Source organism: Orbicella franksi, chromosome 5 (assembly GCF_964199315.1).
Source record: "Orbicella franksi chromosome 5, jaOrbFran1.1, whole genome shotgun sequence".
In the NCBI taxonomy this organism is placed as follows: domain Eukaryota; kingdom Metazoa; phylum Cnidaria; class Anthozoa; order Scleractinia; family Merulinidae; genus Orbicella; species Orbicella franksi.
Window position 1 is genome coordinate 1,860,131 of NC_138149.1, and position 18,563 is coordinate 1,878,693.

Sequence of the window (18,563 nt, forward strand, 5' to 3'; positions counted from 1 at the left end):
CTCTTTGATTCTTGGATTTTGATGCCCTTTCAAAATGTTCAGTCCATCTTCCGTTGACTTCGACGCACGTTTTAACAGAAAAATATCCATTACCATCCCGCTTTCATCGCCAGAGAATTCAACAGGTTGTCGAGAAAGCTACTCAAAACGCCGTTCAAAATACAGGGAGAACCATCACTACTGCTGTAACATATAGATTTCTTTCAAACGCCACCACAAAACATGCTACCATCTTTGACGATATTATGCGGCAAAATTTTTATTACCATACATTACCATACATGAACTACCTACTGAACCGCTTACTTTTCAATACCGGTAATGGCGTAATAGCGTCGGCTCAACGTCGTCAAAAATGGCGGAGTGGTGGAGTGGTCGTGTGCGGCGGGTTGTTTTGATAGAGATCTCTACGTTATAGCAGCAGTGATGGCTGTCTGTGGATTTTGAGCGGTCTTTTGAGTAGCGATGCCGACAAGTTGCTAGCATCTGTGACCATGAAAGCGGAATGGCGATGGATATTCTCTTTAAGGTGGCTCCATAGGGTAATCATTTATGGCGTTGCACGCGCAAGTGTTGTGTTTTGAACGCTGTTTTTACATTCGCTTTCACACCTAGTCCTCTCAAACTTATTACATGTAATAAGCAATGATTAAATAGTGTTTTCCTATAACCTCTGTTAACATTATGGGATTTAGTCTTACATTATAAATGCCCAAACAAAAGTGTTTTTTACTGTTTTTATAGCTTTATTCGTGATTTTCATGAATTTCCTTCGGTGAAATCTTCCAAAATTTTTACATGACATCGCCTGCAGCGGGATACAAATTTTCAAGACGTAAAAAGTAGGGTTTGTAAAGACATTTTCTTCAATATTTTCAAATTTATGTCTTTTACCACGGGTTTCGACAGAACACTGACCCCCGGTCAACTGACCCCCTACTGACCCCCTACTGACCCCCTATAAAATCAATGGGAAAATGAAAATTTAAAAAGCCTAGAACTATCAATGGGGCCGATTCAAGTGTATCAATAAATTTAGCTTACCTGAAACTTCCAAGATGGCGGACGCGTTGCAGATTTCCGACTCTCTTGTTCTCCTTTGACGGTTTAGTGGAGGTTTTGTTGACGGAAAATCGAGCACAGAATAAGTTTGAATATCATCAAATATTGTTTTCGTACGCATTGGAAAATGCAGCAAAGAGAAACGCTGACAAATGAGCAGGCTCGCGAAAGGCTCGTGATGGACTGCTCGTGCGAGCGACACGAACACGCGCGTAAACCTCAACCGGAAGACGAAAAGTACAAAAATAAATCTCATAATGTATTCATGGCATAATTCGGATAATACAAAAGTGCAAAATAAGAGGCAAATCGATGAAAAACATTAATGCCACTTACCACCCATGACTAAAGCCATGTGCAACGTAGTTTGTGCATGCGGAAGGCGAAAGACCTGGGGCTACAAGGTTGCCAAAATAAACTTCCGGTTGATGTGATCATGTTCATGTCACTCGCGGTTAGTCGCGTGCGTGTTAATTTGCCAGAATTTCCTCGCTATTTTCATTGCTTAATTTTCTAATGGGTACAAATACCATACTTGATAATATTTCAACTTATTCTGTGCTCGATTTTCCGTCACAAATCCTTCAGTCAAATGAGAAGGGAGTCGGAAATCTGCAACGCGTCCGCCATCTTAGACCTTTCAGCGAAGCTAAATTTATTGACGAACTTGAATCGGTCACACTGATAGTTCTGGGCTTTTTTAAATTTTCCTTTTCCCGTTGATTTTATAGGGGGTCAGTAGGAGGGTCAGTAGGGGGTCAGTTGACCGGGGGTCAGTGTTTTGTCGAATCCCTTGGAGTGAACAAAGAAAGTATCATATTGAAAATATATATACAAAACAAAACAAACCTGCCACTGTTATATCCACCGACTCAAACTTTCCTCTGTGTAAAGGAAAAGATAAGCTAAGCGTAAGCTTAAATATGAAAATTAAGCTTACGAGAATCGATCGCCTACACATGCGCAAAATCGAGCATAAACTGCAATCTTACCCCGTAAACTTAGCTCTCAATTTTTCTTCTATGACTCTGTTGTTTATCTCTAAAAGAATCATCTTAGATAATGAAAAGTACAGCGAGTTTCGCGAAGCTTCCTCCCAGACACTGAAGTTATTTGACGAGATCCAAGATGGCCGCCGGGAACTCCTTCTAGTCACGTGATGTTGGTCAGCTTCCGTATACCCCAGTTCCGGCAGTAATTTTTTTTTCCTCCATTTATTTTTCGCCTGACTTTTTCCATGGATACCGTCTGACGCAACTATATTTAGCGGCAAGTTGTTCCAGTTAAATCTCGCAACTTCTCAGTAGAAAGGTCTAAAAACACTTTTTCAGCAACGCGAAGAAAGAAAAGGAAAGCACAATGGTCGTGGATTTCATCATTTATGGAATAAAACTCAAACAAACAAACAAACAAACAAACAAACAAAAAACAGCGTTTATCAAAGTGCACTTGTAACACGCTCCCCCCCCCCCCTCATTGGGGGAACTCCCATAAAAAGGACGCGGGTGCTCGTCGTACCTTTTAGGGTTTAAGTACCTATTATAATAAAGTTTCCATATAACGCGCGCTCTGATTGGCTGGAACAGCGTGCTTTATCAGAGAACAGAGCACGGGTTGATGACGGTAAGTTGGCTTCCAAATTTTGCTTCGGAATTTTGACAAATTTGACCCAAATTAAACATCCCCTGTGACTCAGACAAACGCACTAGAAGCGAGCTATTTTTCTGCAGTAAATATGGCTCACAGAGACCATTTTTAGCAACAGTAGTGTTAAAACTGTACTAAAATAACAAGTTTTGCTAGATTCCCGCCGACAAAACATGTACAACTGTAGCGAAATACACAAATTCTCAACCTAAACAGTGCTTCGATAAAGACATTAATTTTGTTACGAAGGCAGAAATTATACTAAGAAGTAAAACAACGACAGAAAACAATTGAACTGTCTCTGTTTATGATGAGAAGCTTTATTTTTGTAAATTTACAATTAAGAATGCTCATTTGCTCAAACAACACTTACATGCAGTGTAGTAACGCTCGTTCTCCGGTCATCTCAGCGAAGTAAACCGACGAGTGGTCAGTGCAAAACTTGCTCTGATATTCTCTTCTGTGCTCGAAGTAGAACCAGTGGGAGTCGTTAAGTCTTTCTAACTTTTACGCTAGTTCGGGCAATCTTGCTGCATGCGGCTACAAGCCGTAAATAACTGTAGCTCCTTTCAAATTCAACCCGGCATTTCGCATTTTCATTCACAAGCTTTGAGCTCCGCGTTTCGTAATTTCCACTGGAAAAGTGCTCGTTTTCATGGGCCACAATACGGCCGGATTCCTCTGGACTATAAACCTTTACCTGCCTTGAGATCCGTATTTAAAAATTAACTTAAAAGCGAACTTTGAAGGCATCATTCTTCTCCCGAAAGCCGCTCAAACTTCTCGAAACTGAAAGCTTAGCTGAAGTCCAGTTTGTGATTGACAGCTGTCGCTTCGTTAGCCAATCAAATTATTTGAACAATTCTAACAAGGATTGTGATTGGCTTATTTTAGCGTGCTTTATCAGAGAACAGTGCACGGCTGACGCCACTTTTGCTCGTTTGGAAAATAAAGTTTGGTTTGAAAATTCAGCCGAATGCGTGGGGAAATTATCTGATTCTTTATCATAAAACAAATAAAGAAGCCTCGACTGCGCTCTGTTCTGTTGTAAAGCACTTAGGAAGCGGTAGAGCACTCAAGAAGTAGGGAAAAACACTCGACTACGTCTCGTGTTTTCCCCTACACTTCTTTCGTGCTCTACCGCTTCCTGCGTGCTTTACAACAGAACAGAGCACAGTCGAGGCTTCTTTATTTGTTAATTGATAAGGTGTTTAACCTAAAAAGGTCCACAGCAGGAGCTTTTGCAGTACCTTTTAGGGTATTGGGTCAAAAAAAAAAAAAAAAATAAGACAGACCGGATGTGTTATGTAAGAATTGGTATCTCTTAGGGGAAAAAATTCAAGCCACGCCCACAAAACAGGATCCTGGTTCCTTTTAGGTTTTTTTTCCAAATTTCTGACAAGCACCCCAGTCCTTTTTATATGTGAATTCGCCCGGGTACTTTTCCCAAGCTTCATAGCGGTGACAAAGCGATCTGTTGCAGACCTGGATCCACCCGCGCATTCTGGGAATCTGGAGCCTTTCTTGATCTGTAGCACGAATTGAATTGTCTTCCGTTCGTTCGATGAGATGTTAGTTCAGTGGCAAGCAGTTCAGACTTTATAGCGAGAGCCTGGAGGTACCGTGACAACCTCCGTTCCCAGGGTCCCTGGGAACAAACACATGCTGCAGAGAAATGCCCCCTTCCTTTGTACTGAAAAATATGTCAATTTCACGAAATTTTAACTTATCAAAATAATTATGCAAAGAATTTAAGAGTTACAAACAAAGAAACAAAAAATAGAACGGCAAAGAAAATAGGAAGAATTACGACAGAAAAAAGTCTTTTTTCAACATTTCTTTAATTACACCTTTGGTCTTACAAATAAAATACGCATCAATCCAAGCGTAAATGGAAACATTATTTTTGAAGACAGCAATATTTAATAAAAATCACTTATTAGTTTTTTCTATTATCACTTATTCCATCAAACGAAAGTGCAAAAGTCTCCGTGTTAATGACAGAAATAGTTATAGTACCACGAATTCTTTTTTTTTTTTTGGCGAGACCGATAGATCCCCTGTATCGTTTGGTTTGCGTGTTTTTGTTATTATTATCTCGGCTGGCCTGACGCATACACATGGATGCAGTTACACACTGGTTGATCAGAGCTGCACACGCTGCACCTGACATGCGGCACTGTGAATCATAACGCTGCTGGTCTCATCCAATCAGAACCCTTAACTTGGTGTCCAGTTCCTTTTCCTTGCCCAGCAGCGTCGACATATGTCGCTTGTATGCATCATACTCCTGTGAAATAAACAAGTGTTATTCTGTATCGTACAAGCTCTGAAATGACCTAATCTTAGTGAGGTGTCTTCCATCACTACGATACGTAAATTGCGTGTATTAACAATATATATCAGAACCACACCCAAGGCTATTTATTGCATATAAAATAAATAGCTATTTTAAAACTGTGTGCAGAAATCAAATGGCGTTAAAATATATATTGGTATTTAATCACTGTCATTTTTTCTAATAGGTTTGGCAAAGTTTGAACATAACCTTTGCTTACACTTGACTATGTAGTGTGGGGAGTAATATGGTGATTTGAGTCTTGAGCTATGTATAGCTGAAATATAGCTCACACAGTAACAAAATAGCGTCGACAAAGCAGTTTAAATATGTCTCGTTCTACAAGGGTCTCCATCCGAAATACAGTGGATAGCTTTAAACAAATTGAAATAGTTGAAAAGGACTTTGCTGCCTTTTGAAAAATATTTTTCACACATGCCTGAGGTTGAGGTTGAAGAAGGGATATTTTCAAGAAGCCTTGACAAAGACCAACCAAGAAGCAGGCTGGTAAACCCCCAAAACATACCACTGAGGTGAAACTAGTAGGCTGCCGAGAACTGTCATCAAAGTTCAGTTAAAATAACACACCTTTGCACTCTCTCGTTGCCTCCTCTCTGCATCCTCCAGTTGCTTCTTAAGTCTTATAACCTGTGCATTTACTGACATCGTTCTTAACTCGGACCTGTGATGAAGAATTAAAAAAAAATTCCAACCCCTTCAATTTCCCTGTCTTAATGACTTCTTTCAAGGAAGGTGGCTGCTTAGTGAGAGTTCAGTTTTATTTTCTTATACACCTTAACCTTTACACGTTTATTGAGTAAAGACACATTTGTACCATTACAATAATCTAGTTTTCCTTTTGATGTAAGAATTAATTAACGTAAAGTCAGTGTGTTCTGTCATTTTTTCCTGCAACTGTCATGTTGTCAGTTAGCTTAGGCTTGATTTCTGCTGCTCTTTTGATTTGACCAAAATGCACCACATGTATCCTCATCAATGACATCATAATAACTGTAAGTACAAATGTAACAAGTAACATTATTTTTGTTAAACATACACAAACTTGTCTTCTGTCTCTTTAAGTGATCGTTCAGTCTCTTCGAGTTTCAGACAAAGTTCCTTGATTTCTCTCTGTTTCTCCTAGAGAAGTGAATATCCAATGAGAAGCCAAGAAGGGAAGACATCATAGAAAGTACATACTAGTCATTGTTGTTGTTGCAATCCCCTCACCATTTAAAAAGGCTGCTCAAACAATTTGTGCATGGTGGCCTCAAATGTGACAGGAGTGCTTGAAAGCCCCACCCCCGCCCCCCCCCCCCCCCCCAAAAAAAAGAGAAGAAATTAACGTTTAATGAAAGAGTTCTGTGTTTATCTGTGCTTTGGTTATCATCTCAAAGTTGCAAGGATCATGGCCAGGTTCCGGGTCCCGGATCAGATCAGAGACATTAAATTTTGATCTCAAGTTCAATGTTTAAACCGACCACAAGCAATTGACTCACTTCTAAAGCTTTTCCTCTCTCCAAAGCTAGTTTTGCAAACTCATCTCTCTCTTTTGTCATTGCCAACACTTTCGCTTGGCTTTCGTCTTTCGCAGAAGTGGATAGTTTATATTTTTCTTCTGATCTCCTGTGCTGTTCTAAAGAAATTTAAAAACAAAACAAATAAAGATAAATAATGTCTTTTATTTGCACTTGGTTAGTGTTTCTAGCACAAAGGCTGGTAGGGTAGAGCAATGACATATAAATTTCAGAAATGAGTAATTCAGTTTTAACATAACGGGGTTAGAAACGCCAGCTGGTATTAGAACAAATCAACTGGCTAAGGAGTTCAACTTGGGTCTACTGGCAAATAACTCCAGCAAGTGGTCAGGATCAGACTTAAACTTGCAACTTCTGGATTTCAAGTGCGGCATCCTAACCTCTCAGCCATACTCACCACTCAGCCACACTGGCTCCTCCTAAATGCAATGGGGAAAAGGGGCACTTGTTGTTAAAGAGCTGTAAACTAGTTTAGAAAACATCCATTGATAACAAACCTTCTGCCTCTTTTTGTAATGTTGTAATTTCTTTTTGTAGTTTCTCAGCTTGTTCATTATGCTTCTTCTCCAAAGATGACAGATTTTCCAATGCTATCCTAAGGACCAAACATTATTATTTTTTTTAAGTGAAGACACTCTGCACATTAATATTGATCAACAGCACCAACAATTTTAAATTAAAGTTCAAACAAATAGTCAACATGTAGCATAAAGAGTGGTGACCGTGTTCTGTTGAAGACTTTTCACAAACTTTATTAAGGAAGTGCCTTGAGTATCCTGGCATCCTTCATACAAGTCAACAATCTTTTGGTTATTAGACTTTGTTTAATTGTGTAGTATGCCAAATACATGGAAGGTAAAGTATGCAAAGATTCCCATTGTTCTGAAAATCTCTGTTTCAGCAGCATGAAGAAACTAGGAGCACTAGAAAAGCTCCTGCCTGTGCTCACTGCATCACTGCACTAACTAATCCCCTCCACAATTACAGTGAGTGTACTTGGTAGTGCAGTGCACTTTTACCGTGGCTGGAGAGAAGTGCTGTGAGAGTAAATATAGCTTTTTTCAAGAATTAAAAGTATGACCACAGTTTAGGTCAGCTTTGAAAGTTAGACTGCTCAGCTCCAAGTCCACTGTGTTAGACAGTGCATGGCTTCAAACTAATTTAGTCAACTGGTGTAAATTTACATGTAGGAATTTAACAATTACATGTGACTGTGACTATATACAGTTGGACCCCACTAATTCAAACTCAGTTATTTCGAATTCCCCATTACTTCAAAGTCAAAACCATTTCCCTTGGATTTTCCCTTCAGTCATTTACTATCAGCTATTTCAAACTCTCACTATTTCGAACTATTTTTCGTTTCCCCTGCGAGTTCAAAACGGTGGGGTTCAACAGCATGTTTCAAAAAACAGTAGTGTAAAACTGATTGCTAAAGCATCACCTGTCCTTTGCTTTGGCTGCTTGGCATTTCTCTTGGAGACTTCTCACCTCATCTCTAAGTTGCTGAATTTGTGAATCTCGCTCTTGCACAAGGTTACCAAAAAGTCCTTCATTTTCCTTTCTGAGACAATTGTTTTCAATCCGTAGCTTTTCATTCTCTGTTTTATATTCGTCTTTAATTTTGATCAGTTCCTCATGGTTCTGATTAAGCACAAAGAATCTCTTTTCCAGAACAGTGTATTTTCTTGTTTCATTGTGCAAGGCAGTCAGTATTTCATCCCTATGTTTTTTAAGTTCACTGGTTTCTTCTTCCAAAGATGTGGATTTTTTCAGAGATTCATCTGCCCTCTGTTTCAGAATGCATATGAGCTCACACTGCTGATCTATGCGTGAGCGGAGCAGTCCATTTTCTGATAAATCATCTTTTGACAAAGCCTTCAGTTTTTCCAAATTTGCTTTCATTTCCTCTGGAAAATCCACATTGTCAAACTGAAAATGAAGAGTAGTATTACATTAAAGGCATTTCAATTAACAACTGTAGCACATCCTAATTAAACATCTTCAAATCTGTTTCAAACTAAAGGGCAACTGTCAGTTTCAAGAGACTATGGGTTTGCGCTCTGGCTGGTAGTTCTGGCTCTGGTAAAGTGTCAGGTGTCTCTAAAAATAACGACGACAAAAAAAAAACTTCAAAGGGAGCATGCACAATGTAGTCAACACAGGGACAAATTCTGCAAAGACTACGACTTTCTATGTGCCTACTGGTTTGAGTAGGGCTTGCTAAGTATTGTAGTAGTAAATTTACTACATGTAAGTCCCCCATCACATTCCGCTGTGCTGTAAGGGTCAGCTACATTCACTTTGTTTCTTTACTGCTGGTGGAAAGTACTATAAAATTAAATATTCTTGATTGATATAATTTTAAGCCTCTAAGACTTATTCTTGTTTGGTGGGCTTATGATATCGCAGTGTGCAAGGAAAGTTGTGTCCAGCACATGTAGGCCAGAACTAGCAGATTCTAGAGTTGACCTAATGGATTCTATCATTCATTTGCCCATCGGGAAAGTAAAAATTTGGGGTAGAAATTTTAGAAAATTCAAACAATGAAAGTGTTGTAAGTGATAAAGCTATTGTAATAATTTTACTTTTTAACTGATTTCTCATGCTCTTAAACTTTCTTTGTAATCCGATCTATGATTTTTCTTTAATGAATTTTTGGTGGCCTCTGTCCACATTCACCAGAGTTGTAAAAGTTTGTTATTGCTTGATTTTTAAATCAACAGCAAGTAAGCGCAAGGGCACAGTTTCCTCTCGTTGATAGCGGCGCTGTCCAAAGTTAGGTGCCGAGACTCTAAGAAAAGTCTCTTGTGGCAGTTGTTTAAACACTACGTTCGAGGATGTGGGCATCTCATAGGTGGATGTTGGGGTCCATGGACTCAGCAAGCTATTTAATTGCTGATTCCCTGTTGCTCATGCAGCCTAGATCATGCTTGGACCCACACGAGCTCCACGAGTGCTTGCTTGCTTTATTTATCATGCTACTAGACTAAGTGTGTTTCCAGCCTAGAGAAAATGACTGTCAGGCCTAGTTATAGCTTGCCTGGCCTGCTTTGTTCAATGACCAATTAGACTAATCCAGCATTAGTAAGAATTTTGATTTCAGTTTTGTATTTTTTTGGTGTATTGTTTGCCCTTCAGATTTCAACTCAAGTTATGTCAACCTACACAACTGAAAACAAAATATACAAGAAAAACTGTAAGTTACTTTGGTATCCTTAACCAGCTTTTGAACAACCCGACCCTGAAGATGCTCATGTCAGCTGGCTGCCTGGCTCAGCTAGCCCCTATGGTTATTCCAGCCAGCTAGTACTCTAAATTTTACTATCTTTATTTTCTATAATCAGTTACTGGTATAAGGCAAGAGAGAGGACAAATAATGATTGTTGTTGAAGAGCAAGTTACAAATATTTTTTTTGGCAGCCCACCATCCTGATTTGGCCTTATCCTGACGAATAGGGATTTAAGGATTAAATTGCTTATAATGATGTTTAAAATTCGGTAAGTTGCATTTGCCTAAATGTTCAAAACATGCAATTCTGAGAGAATTTATATGTATCGTGATTACCACGACTAATAGGACCTGAGCCATGGTTAGCGGAATTAATGCTACGCAGGTGACAAAGACATCACAAAGTGTTAATGAATAGGTGAGAACCCTTAAAATTCCTTCAGCTACTGCAGGTAGCTTTAATAGAAAACAATTTTAAAAACACCCGTTCATTAGCAGAGAAAACAGCTTGTCATCATACATACACCTTAACAGTACAATGTTGGAAATTTTGACAGCACTTGCCGTTCAGACAAGTGAATCTCAAAATCTACTCATCCAGTGTAATTTTTCTCTCGCCCAGAAACACGCCCCCTCCCCCAGGAAAATCTCCAGAATGATTCACAAACCATACAATTTTTTGGTATCTCGTAATCACAGCTTGCCACTTCGTGTTGGGCTTTCTTGTTCTGATCTATTTACGTGATGCCTCCTTAGATCTCAGACCAATTTTACGGTTTTATCCTCATTTTTTTATCAACTTATTACACTCCTTGGAAATTTTTCCACATTTCCGTAGTTTTAAATGAAAAACAGCTAAACAAACAGCTGGTGCTACCAAATTCACATATATATACACACTGTAGCATCGAGCCATTGGAGTAAACAACTTGATGGCACGTGCAAGACTGATGGTTTTTATTTCAATTTTCAAAATCAGTTTCTATTTCAAGATGAATCTTCATGAAATTCATTTCCTAACATGTAAATTAATGCCCTAATTACTGTGGACTCACCTAGAGACCAGCATTGTCCCTTTATCTCAAGACATGTAACAGTCATGTAAATTATCACTGGCTGAAGCTGTATTTATGAAACACTATGTTTTGTATTATTGGCAAACATTATCTCTTCTGGCTAATTATTATTGTGGACATCTTGAAAGATCCATGCAGTGGTAAGTTTTCCTTAAGAGATATTCTCGCCAAAATGGCAAATAAAAAGGAGTGTTATCAATATTTAAGCTTAGGAAAATGACAGGAAAATGGTACTCGCCAAATGGGCGAATGATCGATGATTTGCATTTGCCCAACACTTTCCACACTCACATTGGCGACTGGGCAAGCACTAATTTCCAACACTGCTGTGACAATTTATGTGGATATATCAATTTTATGTCGTATACATGATCACTGTAATGTCTAAATGAAGTAGTACATGTTTGATTATGACACACCAAAATAGGAAGTAATATCATACTCAGGTACTTTGAAATCCTGTACAGGAGCTACGATATGGCTGCCACAGAAAGGCTGGATTGTGAGTAACCTGGTATAGTCAATGGCATCACATTTGATTTTCTGTCTGTAAAGTGCTGCTGTAAAGAGAGGCCATACAAATATTTTGCAAGTATGTACTGTGTGCCTGAATTTAAAATAACAAAAAAAATATAATATTTTTTTTACAAAAACAGCCTTCAGGTGGAATTATCTTTGAATTGCTGATGCAAATTTTTTATAGGTCTGAGTTCTACATGCTTGTTCAATAAAATGTTCAGGAGTTAATTTATCAATAAATTTAACAAATTTAAACTGCTATGCAATACAATCAATCAGTCAGTCAGTCAGTCAGTACTAGCTAATTCTTGACATTGTAGAATTAACTTCTGGAGAATGTTCTCAACTTTACCTACGTCTTTTCCGCGGTGGGAATTAGAGCCAGAAAGACCAGAAACAAGAGTCGTTCTACTCTCCTTATACCATGGCTGCTGCCATGCTAAACCGATCAAAACTCCGCTTCCTCGAGCGCACTATGAGTTAAAGCTAATTAAAATGTTAACTGACAAACAGTAGACATAATCGCTCTTTATATATTATTTAGTCCCTATTTTTCTTTAGCACAATAAAATTTCATCTTTGGTGAAAACAATGAAAGATAAAATAACTTGATTTCATGGGAAGTGGTGAAAATAACTGTCAGAAAGCTTCCATGTTATTTGCCAGGCTGCAAGCAGAGTTTTACTCACTTAAGCCGGCCAGAAGTTAGGTTCACCTGTAACCTATGACTAAACATTTCCTACCTTGCTAGAATTGACTACTTCTCTCAGTTTTCTGGGAGATCTTCCTCCTGATCCACTACTTGAAGCCATTTGAAGAAAAACCAACGCAGTTATATATCCGTTGCCGTTCAAAAGTCTTCACCGAAACACAGGACATGCGCCATTTTGCGGCTCTAAGCAAGAGTCACTGTAAAATGCTGTTGAAAGTCAGTCTTCTTTCCAACACGAGAGCGAATCTAACTTCTTGAAGTTCTGGGCAATTCAGTTGCAAGGATCTATTCCAAAGCACATTTTAAAGCTCTGATGTTAGCTTTGACTTCTGGTGCAAAGTCTGCAAACTCTCGTAAACATTGTTTGGCAACGAAGGTCAAAATATTTGTGTCGTTAATTTATGATATTCTCGTTTCCAGGCTGCCTGTCCATCTCAGATCAGCCGATGAGGCCTTGGAACGAGAAAATCAAGGATAAAATTATTATTATCATCAGGCACGTGACTTTCAAGAGCCCAGTTGATGCAAAACACACATGTATGTGGTCCACTTCCGGTCAAAATTTTATTTCTGATTTAAATTTCCTTTATTGAGATCTATGAGGGTCTATAGATATTTTCGGCAAGCAAACCAACGCTTACCTGTAATGTAATTTTGTGTAATTATTCTCTACAGTATAGTCCAGACCACTGTGTCTTTGTACGTCTTTACTCTTTTGTTTGAGTGTGCTTAGCGGCAGTGACAAGACACGGGCAGCTAGTTTACAAGAATTTGGAATTAATGAGGAATTTGATGTCAACCAGATGATCTTCATGTTGAAATATTTTTTCAGCATCAATTACATTCATTCTCCGAAGACAAATCTTCCTCCCTGATGAACAACTATTAAATTGAGACTGACTTAAAACAACTTTCAGTTGAAATATGTAAATAACTGCAAATGAGTGCCGTGATATCAAAAATCTCTAAATCAAAATCACAAAGGCTGTCGCTTACTGTATGGTGCCGCCCAAAGAGGTTTTTGGATAAAGAAACTCATTTCCGCCCCATTACACGTAGTCACTCAGCGCAGCGAGGGGAAGGAATATTTGGCGAAACAGACACTCCAGATTATTTTTGTTGGTTCTTTTGTAGATGGATCCGGTAAGCTGACTTGTTTTGACATTGTACACAGTTTTATTTGTCATTTTGGAACCTCTATCGCGAAAAAATTCGAAGCTGGGTTTGAAAAAACTTTATTTGGTAAAAGTCTTATCTATATAATTTTCTGCGGTTGACAGGAGTATACGGGAGTTGTTTCTGACTCAGATGTAGTTTGATTGTTCAAGCAGGACGCATTGAATGCAAACTGACACTCTGGGAAAAATAAAACAAGAGCCCCAGGTTTTACTTTTCACTGACAGCGTAACCAGTTAACAGCTGAGAGGATTGCCAAAGTAGAATACATATACCGTTCTTTGATGTTTTAAAACTAGTCATATCTACACCTGTCTAATCGTAAGATTAACCCATAACATTCGTTATTAGTCAGTGCCCAATATCTATTAACTAGAAATCAATCGTTAAGAATGGTTGCCAAGGTCGAATTGTGTTACTGATTTTAGATGATTGTTTGATCGAGTGGTCGAGACAAGACCCAAGTCGCTTTTTTGAATTTTGTCTGCGAAATATACAGTCGCGAAACTCCTATAAGCACCACCCAAAATGTCAAGCCTAAGTGGTCGATTACGGGAGGTGGTCACTTACGAGAGTTTTGACCATATGGAGTCAAAATTTTGCCTCATTAACATACGGTAACTGCTGAGACTTGCCCCATGCGCCAATGCCGCTGCAATGTTTTATTCGTGTGAAAAGTCAATTTCCCGAAAAAAATCCGGTTCTTGCCATTCAGAAATTTCCGTCTCTTGTACTAACCAGGAATACAATAATGTTACAACACCTTATTATCCAATTTCCTCTATACTATCTGTCAAGTGGTCGCTTATGGGAGGTTAAAAACAGAAGAAAATTTCAAACTTTTAGCTATAAAAACGGTCGTGGTCGCTTACTCATCTAGAGGCAAATTCAGCAAGATCGTTTCAAATGCCTGGTACAAGTGTTCAAGGGCATTAAATCTTATATTTCTTTAAAAATTGCATTTTTCCTGAACGTCATCATTTTTCAGCCTATCGACCATATGCTAATGATGCTTCCTCCCATAAGCGACCACCTAAGCTTGACATTTTGTCGCTTACGGGAGGTTCGCCTGTGTCTTCAATGATCGGTAGCGATCGTATCAAACTAAATAAAAGGAATAAAAAGGAAATTTTCCACCGCCTTTACTATCATATTTTTTATTGCAGCTCACAGTTTGAGTTTTGCGCGCTTTCGGAAAACTGTTTGCTTCTAGTCGGAACAGATAATATACGCGGACAAATATCCGAGCATATTTATACTGAGAGACATACCAAAATGTTTTTTACAGGTTTCTCTTCAAGCAATTGCTCTTGGTAAAATAAACGAAACAAGCGCTCTTCTTGTATCGAGTTTACGACAAGGCATCTGGGATCAAGTGAGTTTAGATTTTCTTGGCGTCCTAATTCACTGTAGCCCAACAAACCTTGACGCCGCTATCTCTCTTGGAGAAAAGCTAATTAATTCATTTCTTAAGGACCTTATTGACAACCAAACACAACGTGAATTATTTTGCTGCATTGGTCATATAACGCGTAATTTTCAGACAAGCTCTCTTCTCCACGAAGCTGCTCGACGCGGAAGCGTGCAGCAATTACAACGACTTCTACAGAATCGACGCAGTTGTGTCGATGTTCAAAGATTCTTCAGTGAAACAGACGAAAGAGGTAAAACACCATTGATGTGGGCCTGCCTGAATAACAGTGTTGATGTCATAAAGTTTCTGTTGTCCAATGGAGTGGATCTTTATGCGAGGGACTTCTCCGGACAAACGCCGTTTCTCCACGCTTGCCGAGGTAATACGCGAGAGGTTCTCGAGTTTCTGGCGAGGAGGGGAGCTCGTATTCATGATATTGACAACGACGGGCAACATGGTGTGCATCATGCGGCGCGGTGTAACTCGCGCGAGGTACTCGAGCTGCTGTTTCAGGAACTACAAGCAGATATTCATATTAAAGACTGGAAAAACCGATTTCCAATTCATCACGCTGCAGCGACAGGCAGGACTGAGAACGTTCTGTTTCTACTTCAGAACCGTAGCTGCTTAAATTCGAAGACACGAGTCATAAGAGACAGAGGGTTTGATGAGTTGGGAAATAATCACGGTGGAATGACACCTGTACATTACGCCGCGCAAAATGGTTATGCTAATATTGTGAGACTTCTCGAACAACATGGCGCCGATATTGATGCTGTTACGGATTGTGGGCGTTCCGTGTCCATGTTAGCCGCGGAAAATGGCCATAAAGATGTCTTAGTTAACTGCATAAACGAAAGTTCATTAAGTACGCCAAAAGAAAAACGCGTTGAATCATCCAATCGCGCGAGTTCGTATAAAAATCAAGTCACTCGGGTAAATGAATGTGATGTGAATCACAGTTCAGAAACGTTCAGCGCATAATCCTTAGGAGGCTTCGTTGTTTTCAGAAGATCCTGAAAAAATTATTTGTCGTTGAGGGAAATGTTAACAAAATTTCCTGAAGTACACTAGTTCGGTCAGTGCCAAATAACAACAACAACAATAACAACAACAACAACAACAAAACAACAACAAGGAATACAACAACATTCCCTTTGAAGCCAAACGTGGGTTGGTTAAGATGGCTGAACATCGACCGAGTTTTCTTTTGCTTGTTTAAGGGGCACTATCTCCGCTGTCACATCGTGTTGTAACATAAAATCGCCTTATAATCTTCTAATAGAACGAAAAACAAAACAAAAAGCCAAAATTGGTAAAGCAAAGAAATAATCGATTAAATAGAAAACAAAAAGTGAATGAAAGATTCCAAATAAACAAAAAATGTTCACACTTGCGTTGCTTAGATGTTTCTTCGGAAGATAATAAAAAATGCGAGTAAGGCTGCTTTGGCGGCCCACTGGGCAAAATCGTAGTTCGTCACAAAATGTGGTTTAATTAAGTACAACAACAACTTTATTTCTACTCAATATTTATACACAAGTTAAACTAATAAGCGAAAAATTAAAAAGTATCGTTTGCTCAAAATAACCATAAGGCTGGAAATACAGGGCAGTTGTCAATAGCAACGTAGTCGTTAGCTACAATGCTGTCATGATTAGAAATTACACAATTATTTGGTCAAGTTTTTACATTTTTTTCAGTCCGTACCAGGATTAATTTAATTATTTACAAATGTGGTTATGTCTGCAAAGATCCCACTAAAAGCTTAATGAGGTCGAACAATTCCTGGAGTACAGTGGATAAGTTAGAATGCATACTCTGGACGAACTAGTAGAAATCCAAATCAAATTTTTTTTACAAAGCATATTTTGTTTGTTACTTAAAGGAAATCATTCTTTGTTTTCAGTCAGTTACAATATGTACAATGAAAGTTTTAATATGGTCTCAGTTCGATTTTTTTTCATTTACTCAACGATGTCGGGAATGCTAACTGGTCGCTCGTTATTCACTGTTTAAGAGTTCGATTGAATGACTCATTCGAAGTTGCTGTAACATTTACCATGGGATCCGAAGAGTTATGAACACCCATCTCATCCATAATCAACTCAAATTTCTCTTCCTGCTCGGCCTCCCTGGAATATTCTTGGACTATACTGTCCAAGCGCTGGAACAGATCTTTCATGGTCGCCTGTAATTTTCTCAGTTGAGACTTAGTGACGACTTCTGCGAAACGTACTTTCTTTTCCTTCTTATTAAGATGGCAGCGATGCTCATTCCTTGCACGCTTCAGATATACAATAATATTACTGATTTGATCACAGAAGGACTTTTTTCTCGAGTTGTTTTGCTTCACATTTCCTGATGCTTCGATCTTTTGTTCCCTGGAGGCTTTAATTTGTTGGCTGATTACATCAAAGTTAATTGCTCTACTGTTCCTGGATTTAACTTCGGGAGTTTCATCTTCTGTTTTCCTAGACCGGGCTAGCGTTTCCTCGAGTTTCCGTTGGCGTAAACTATTGCTTATCTTATCATAAAATTGATGGCGTTGCTTTGTTTTCTTCCAGCTGCATTCGTCCACGCTTGGGTCGTAAAGTGGGCTTTCCTTTACAGTGTTCTTTCTTTCTGCAAGTGCGTCGTTCAGTATGACGATGAAGAAGTTCATCGCCAAAATGGTAGTACTCAGCAGAATCATGGCTGCGAAAACTCTTCCGAACATTTTGTTGGTGAGCTCTAACTGATTGACTGGCCTTGCTTTCACTCGACCCAGAGTCAACTCTATTTGGAAAAAACTAGCTTTTAGAAACGATGAATAACGCTCAAATCCCGCTCCAAAAGTCAGAATACCAAAGTGCAAGAAGGCAATGAAAAGAATTAAGAAAATAACACTGAAAGATGCGAGATGTCTCGCACTGTTCTTCAATGTTATGGAAAACACAGCAACGTGTTTATTGAATCTTATCAGGCGCAAGAGTTTCACAGAGATCACAAACACCAACAAACCAAGAACGACATTTTCTACCTCGCGCCAAACCAGAGCTTCTTGGAAACTCACATGACCATACACGTTTTCTTGTAATTTTCTGATGACCGAAGACACTTTTTCCGATTGTACCACATACATAATAATAGCTAGCACGGAGAAAAACAACTGACACAGTTCTAGCCAGTTCCAGAAGGATTTAAAATACCGGAAACCCCGCTTGTAGAGCTTGTAACCCTCTCGTCCAAGGTACCACAGGACGAAGACGATAAATAAAAGAACACAGATCATATATAACTGTTTGGCGGCGGTCTGAGTGGAGGGCAAAGAGAGAACATCAATTCTCTTGAATGTTGCCGTGTGTCCTGACGCCCCAACTTCGTAGAAATACGTTGCAATAGCTAAAGCATTTACTGACGGGTTGAAGGCTGAGAATTCCACAATAACAGCTCTGCTTTGTCTGTCCAGCCAGTCATTAGTTTTTAAATTCTTAATAATGCTAAAACCTGTCGCGTTCTCGTATCCTAAGTCAGCCACGAATCCTCCCCCAGGGTAAAATGAGAATTGTCCCCACTTGGGCACAGTTTCACTCTCCCCCGCATTCTGGTATCGCCAGGGCTTCGGGCAAAGTCGAAGTAGCTCCTCGTGACTCGAAGAGTTGTTGGTGGGCTTCCAGGCTGGTTTACTATAGGGGGTTCTATCTTCATTTTCTAGCCCGTATCCGTCGTAGCACACCGGAAATATTCTCGGCATATAGTCAACTTTACAGGATGCTGAAATGTTTACAAAACCATTATTAGAAAATAGCTGTTCATGCCTTAAAGAAGGCTCTGTTCTACTGCAAAGCGGTTAATCAGAACATACTA

General features: G+C 39.1%; 2 protein-coding genes across 4 annotated transcripts in view; both read right to left on the minus strand.

Annotated features, from left to right (window-relative positions):
• Window positions 1-2,611: 2,611 nt before the first annotated feature.
• On the minus strand, window positions 2,612-12,986 carry LOC145487024 (coiled-coil domain-containing protein 89-like). 3 transcript variants are annotated; one of them, XM_081465733.1, is made up of 8 exons: window positions 12,156-12,986; window positions 11,336-11,453; window positions 8,030-8,517; window positions 7,083-7,180; window positions 6,547-6,683; window positions 6,105-6,187; window positions 5,636-5,729; window positions 2,612-4,999 (listed from the first exon to the last, which is right to left on the minus strand). In XM_081465733.1, the coding sequence occupies exons 3-8, from the start codon at window positions 8,488-8,490 to the stop codon at window positions 4,913-4,915; spliced, it is 960 nt and encodes a 319-aa protein (XP_081321859.1). In that variant the 5' UTR covers window positions 8,491-8,517; window positions 11,336-11,453; window positions 12,156-12,986; the 3' UTR covers window positions 2,612-4,912. The 3 variants fall into 3 exon arrangements, with proteins under 3 accessions (XP_081321859.1, XP_081321857.1, XP_081321858.1); XM_081465731.1 differs by lacking the exon at window positions 11,336-11,453; XM_081465732.1 differs by having other exon boundaries at window positions 11,336-12,986.
• A 3,715-nt stretch (window positions 12,987-16,701) lies between these two features.
• LOC145488540 (polycystin-1-like protein 2) overlaps window positions 16,702-18,563 on the minus strand; it is a 36,496-nt gene continuing 34,634 nt past the window's right edge. Inside the window, exon 12 of the mRNA XM_081467426.1 lies at window positions 16,702-18,470. Coding sequence (XP_081323552.1) covers window positions 16,723-18,470 — 1,748 coding nt within the window. The 3' untranslated portion in view covers window positions 16,702-16,722. The remainder of the gene's footprint in view (window positions 18,471-18,563) is intronic.

Bases quoted from the DNA above. Each gene is read 5' to 3' on its own strand.
- LOC145487024 (XM_081465731.1), bottom strand. From the start codon at position 12,224: ATGGCTTCAAGTAGTGGATCAGGAGGAAGATCTCCCAGAAAACTGAGA. The intron at 8,518-12,155 runs GTAGGAAATGTT...CTTCATTTTCAG, and splicing joins AAGTAGTCAATTCTAGCAAG to TTTGACAATGTGGATTTTCC. The intron at 6,188-6,546 runs GTGAGTCAATTG...TCACTTCTCTAG, and splicing joins AGAGAGGAAAAGCTTTAGAA to GAGAAACAGAGAGAAATCAA.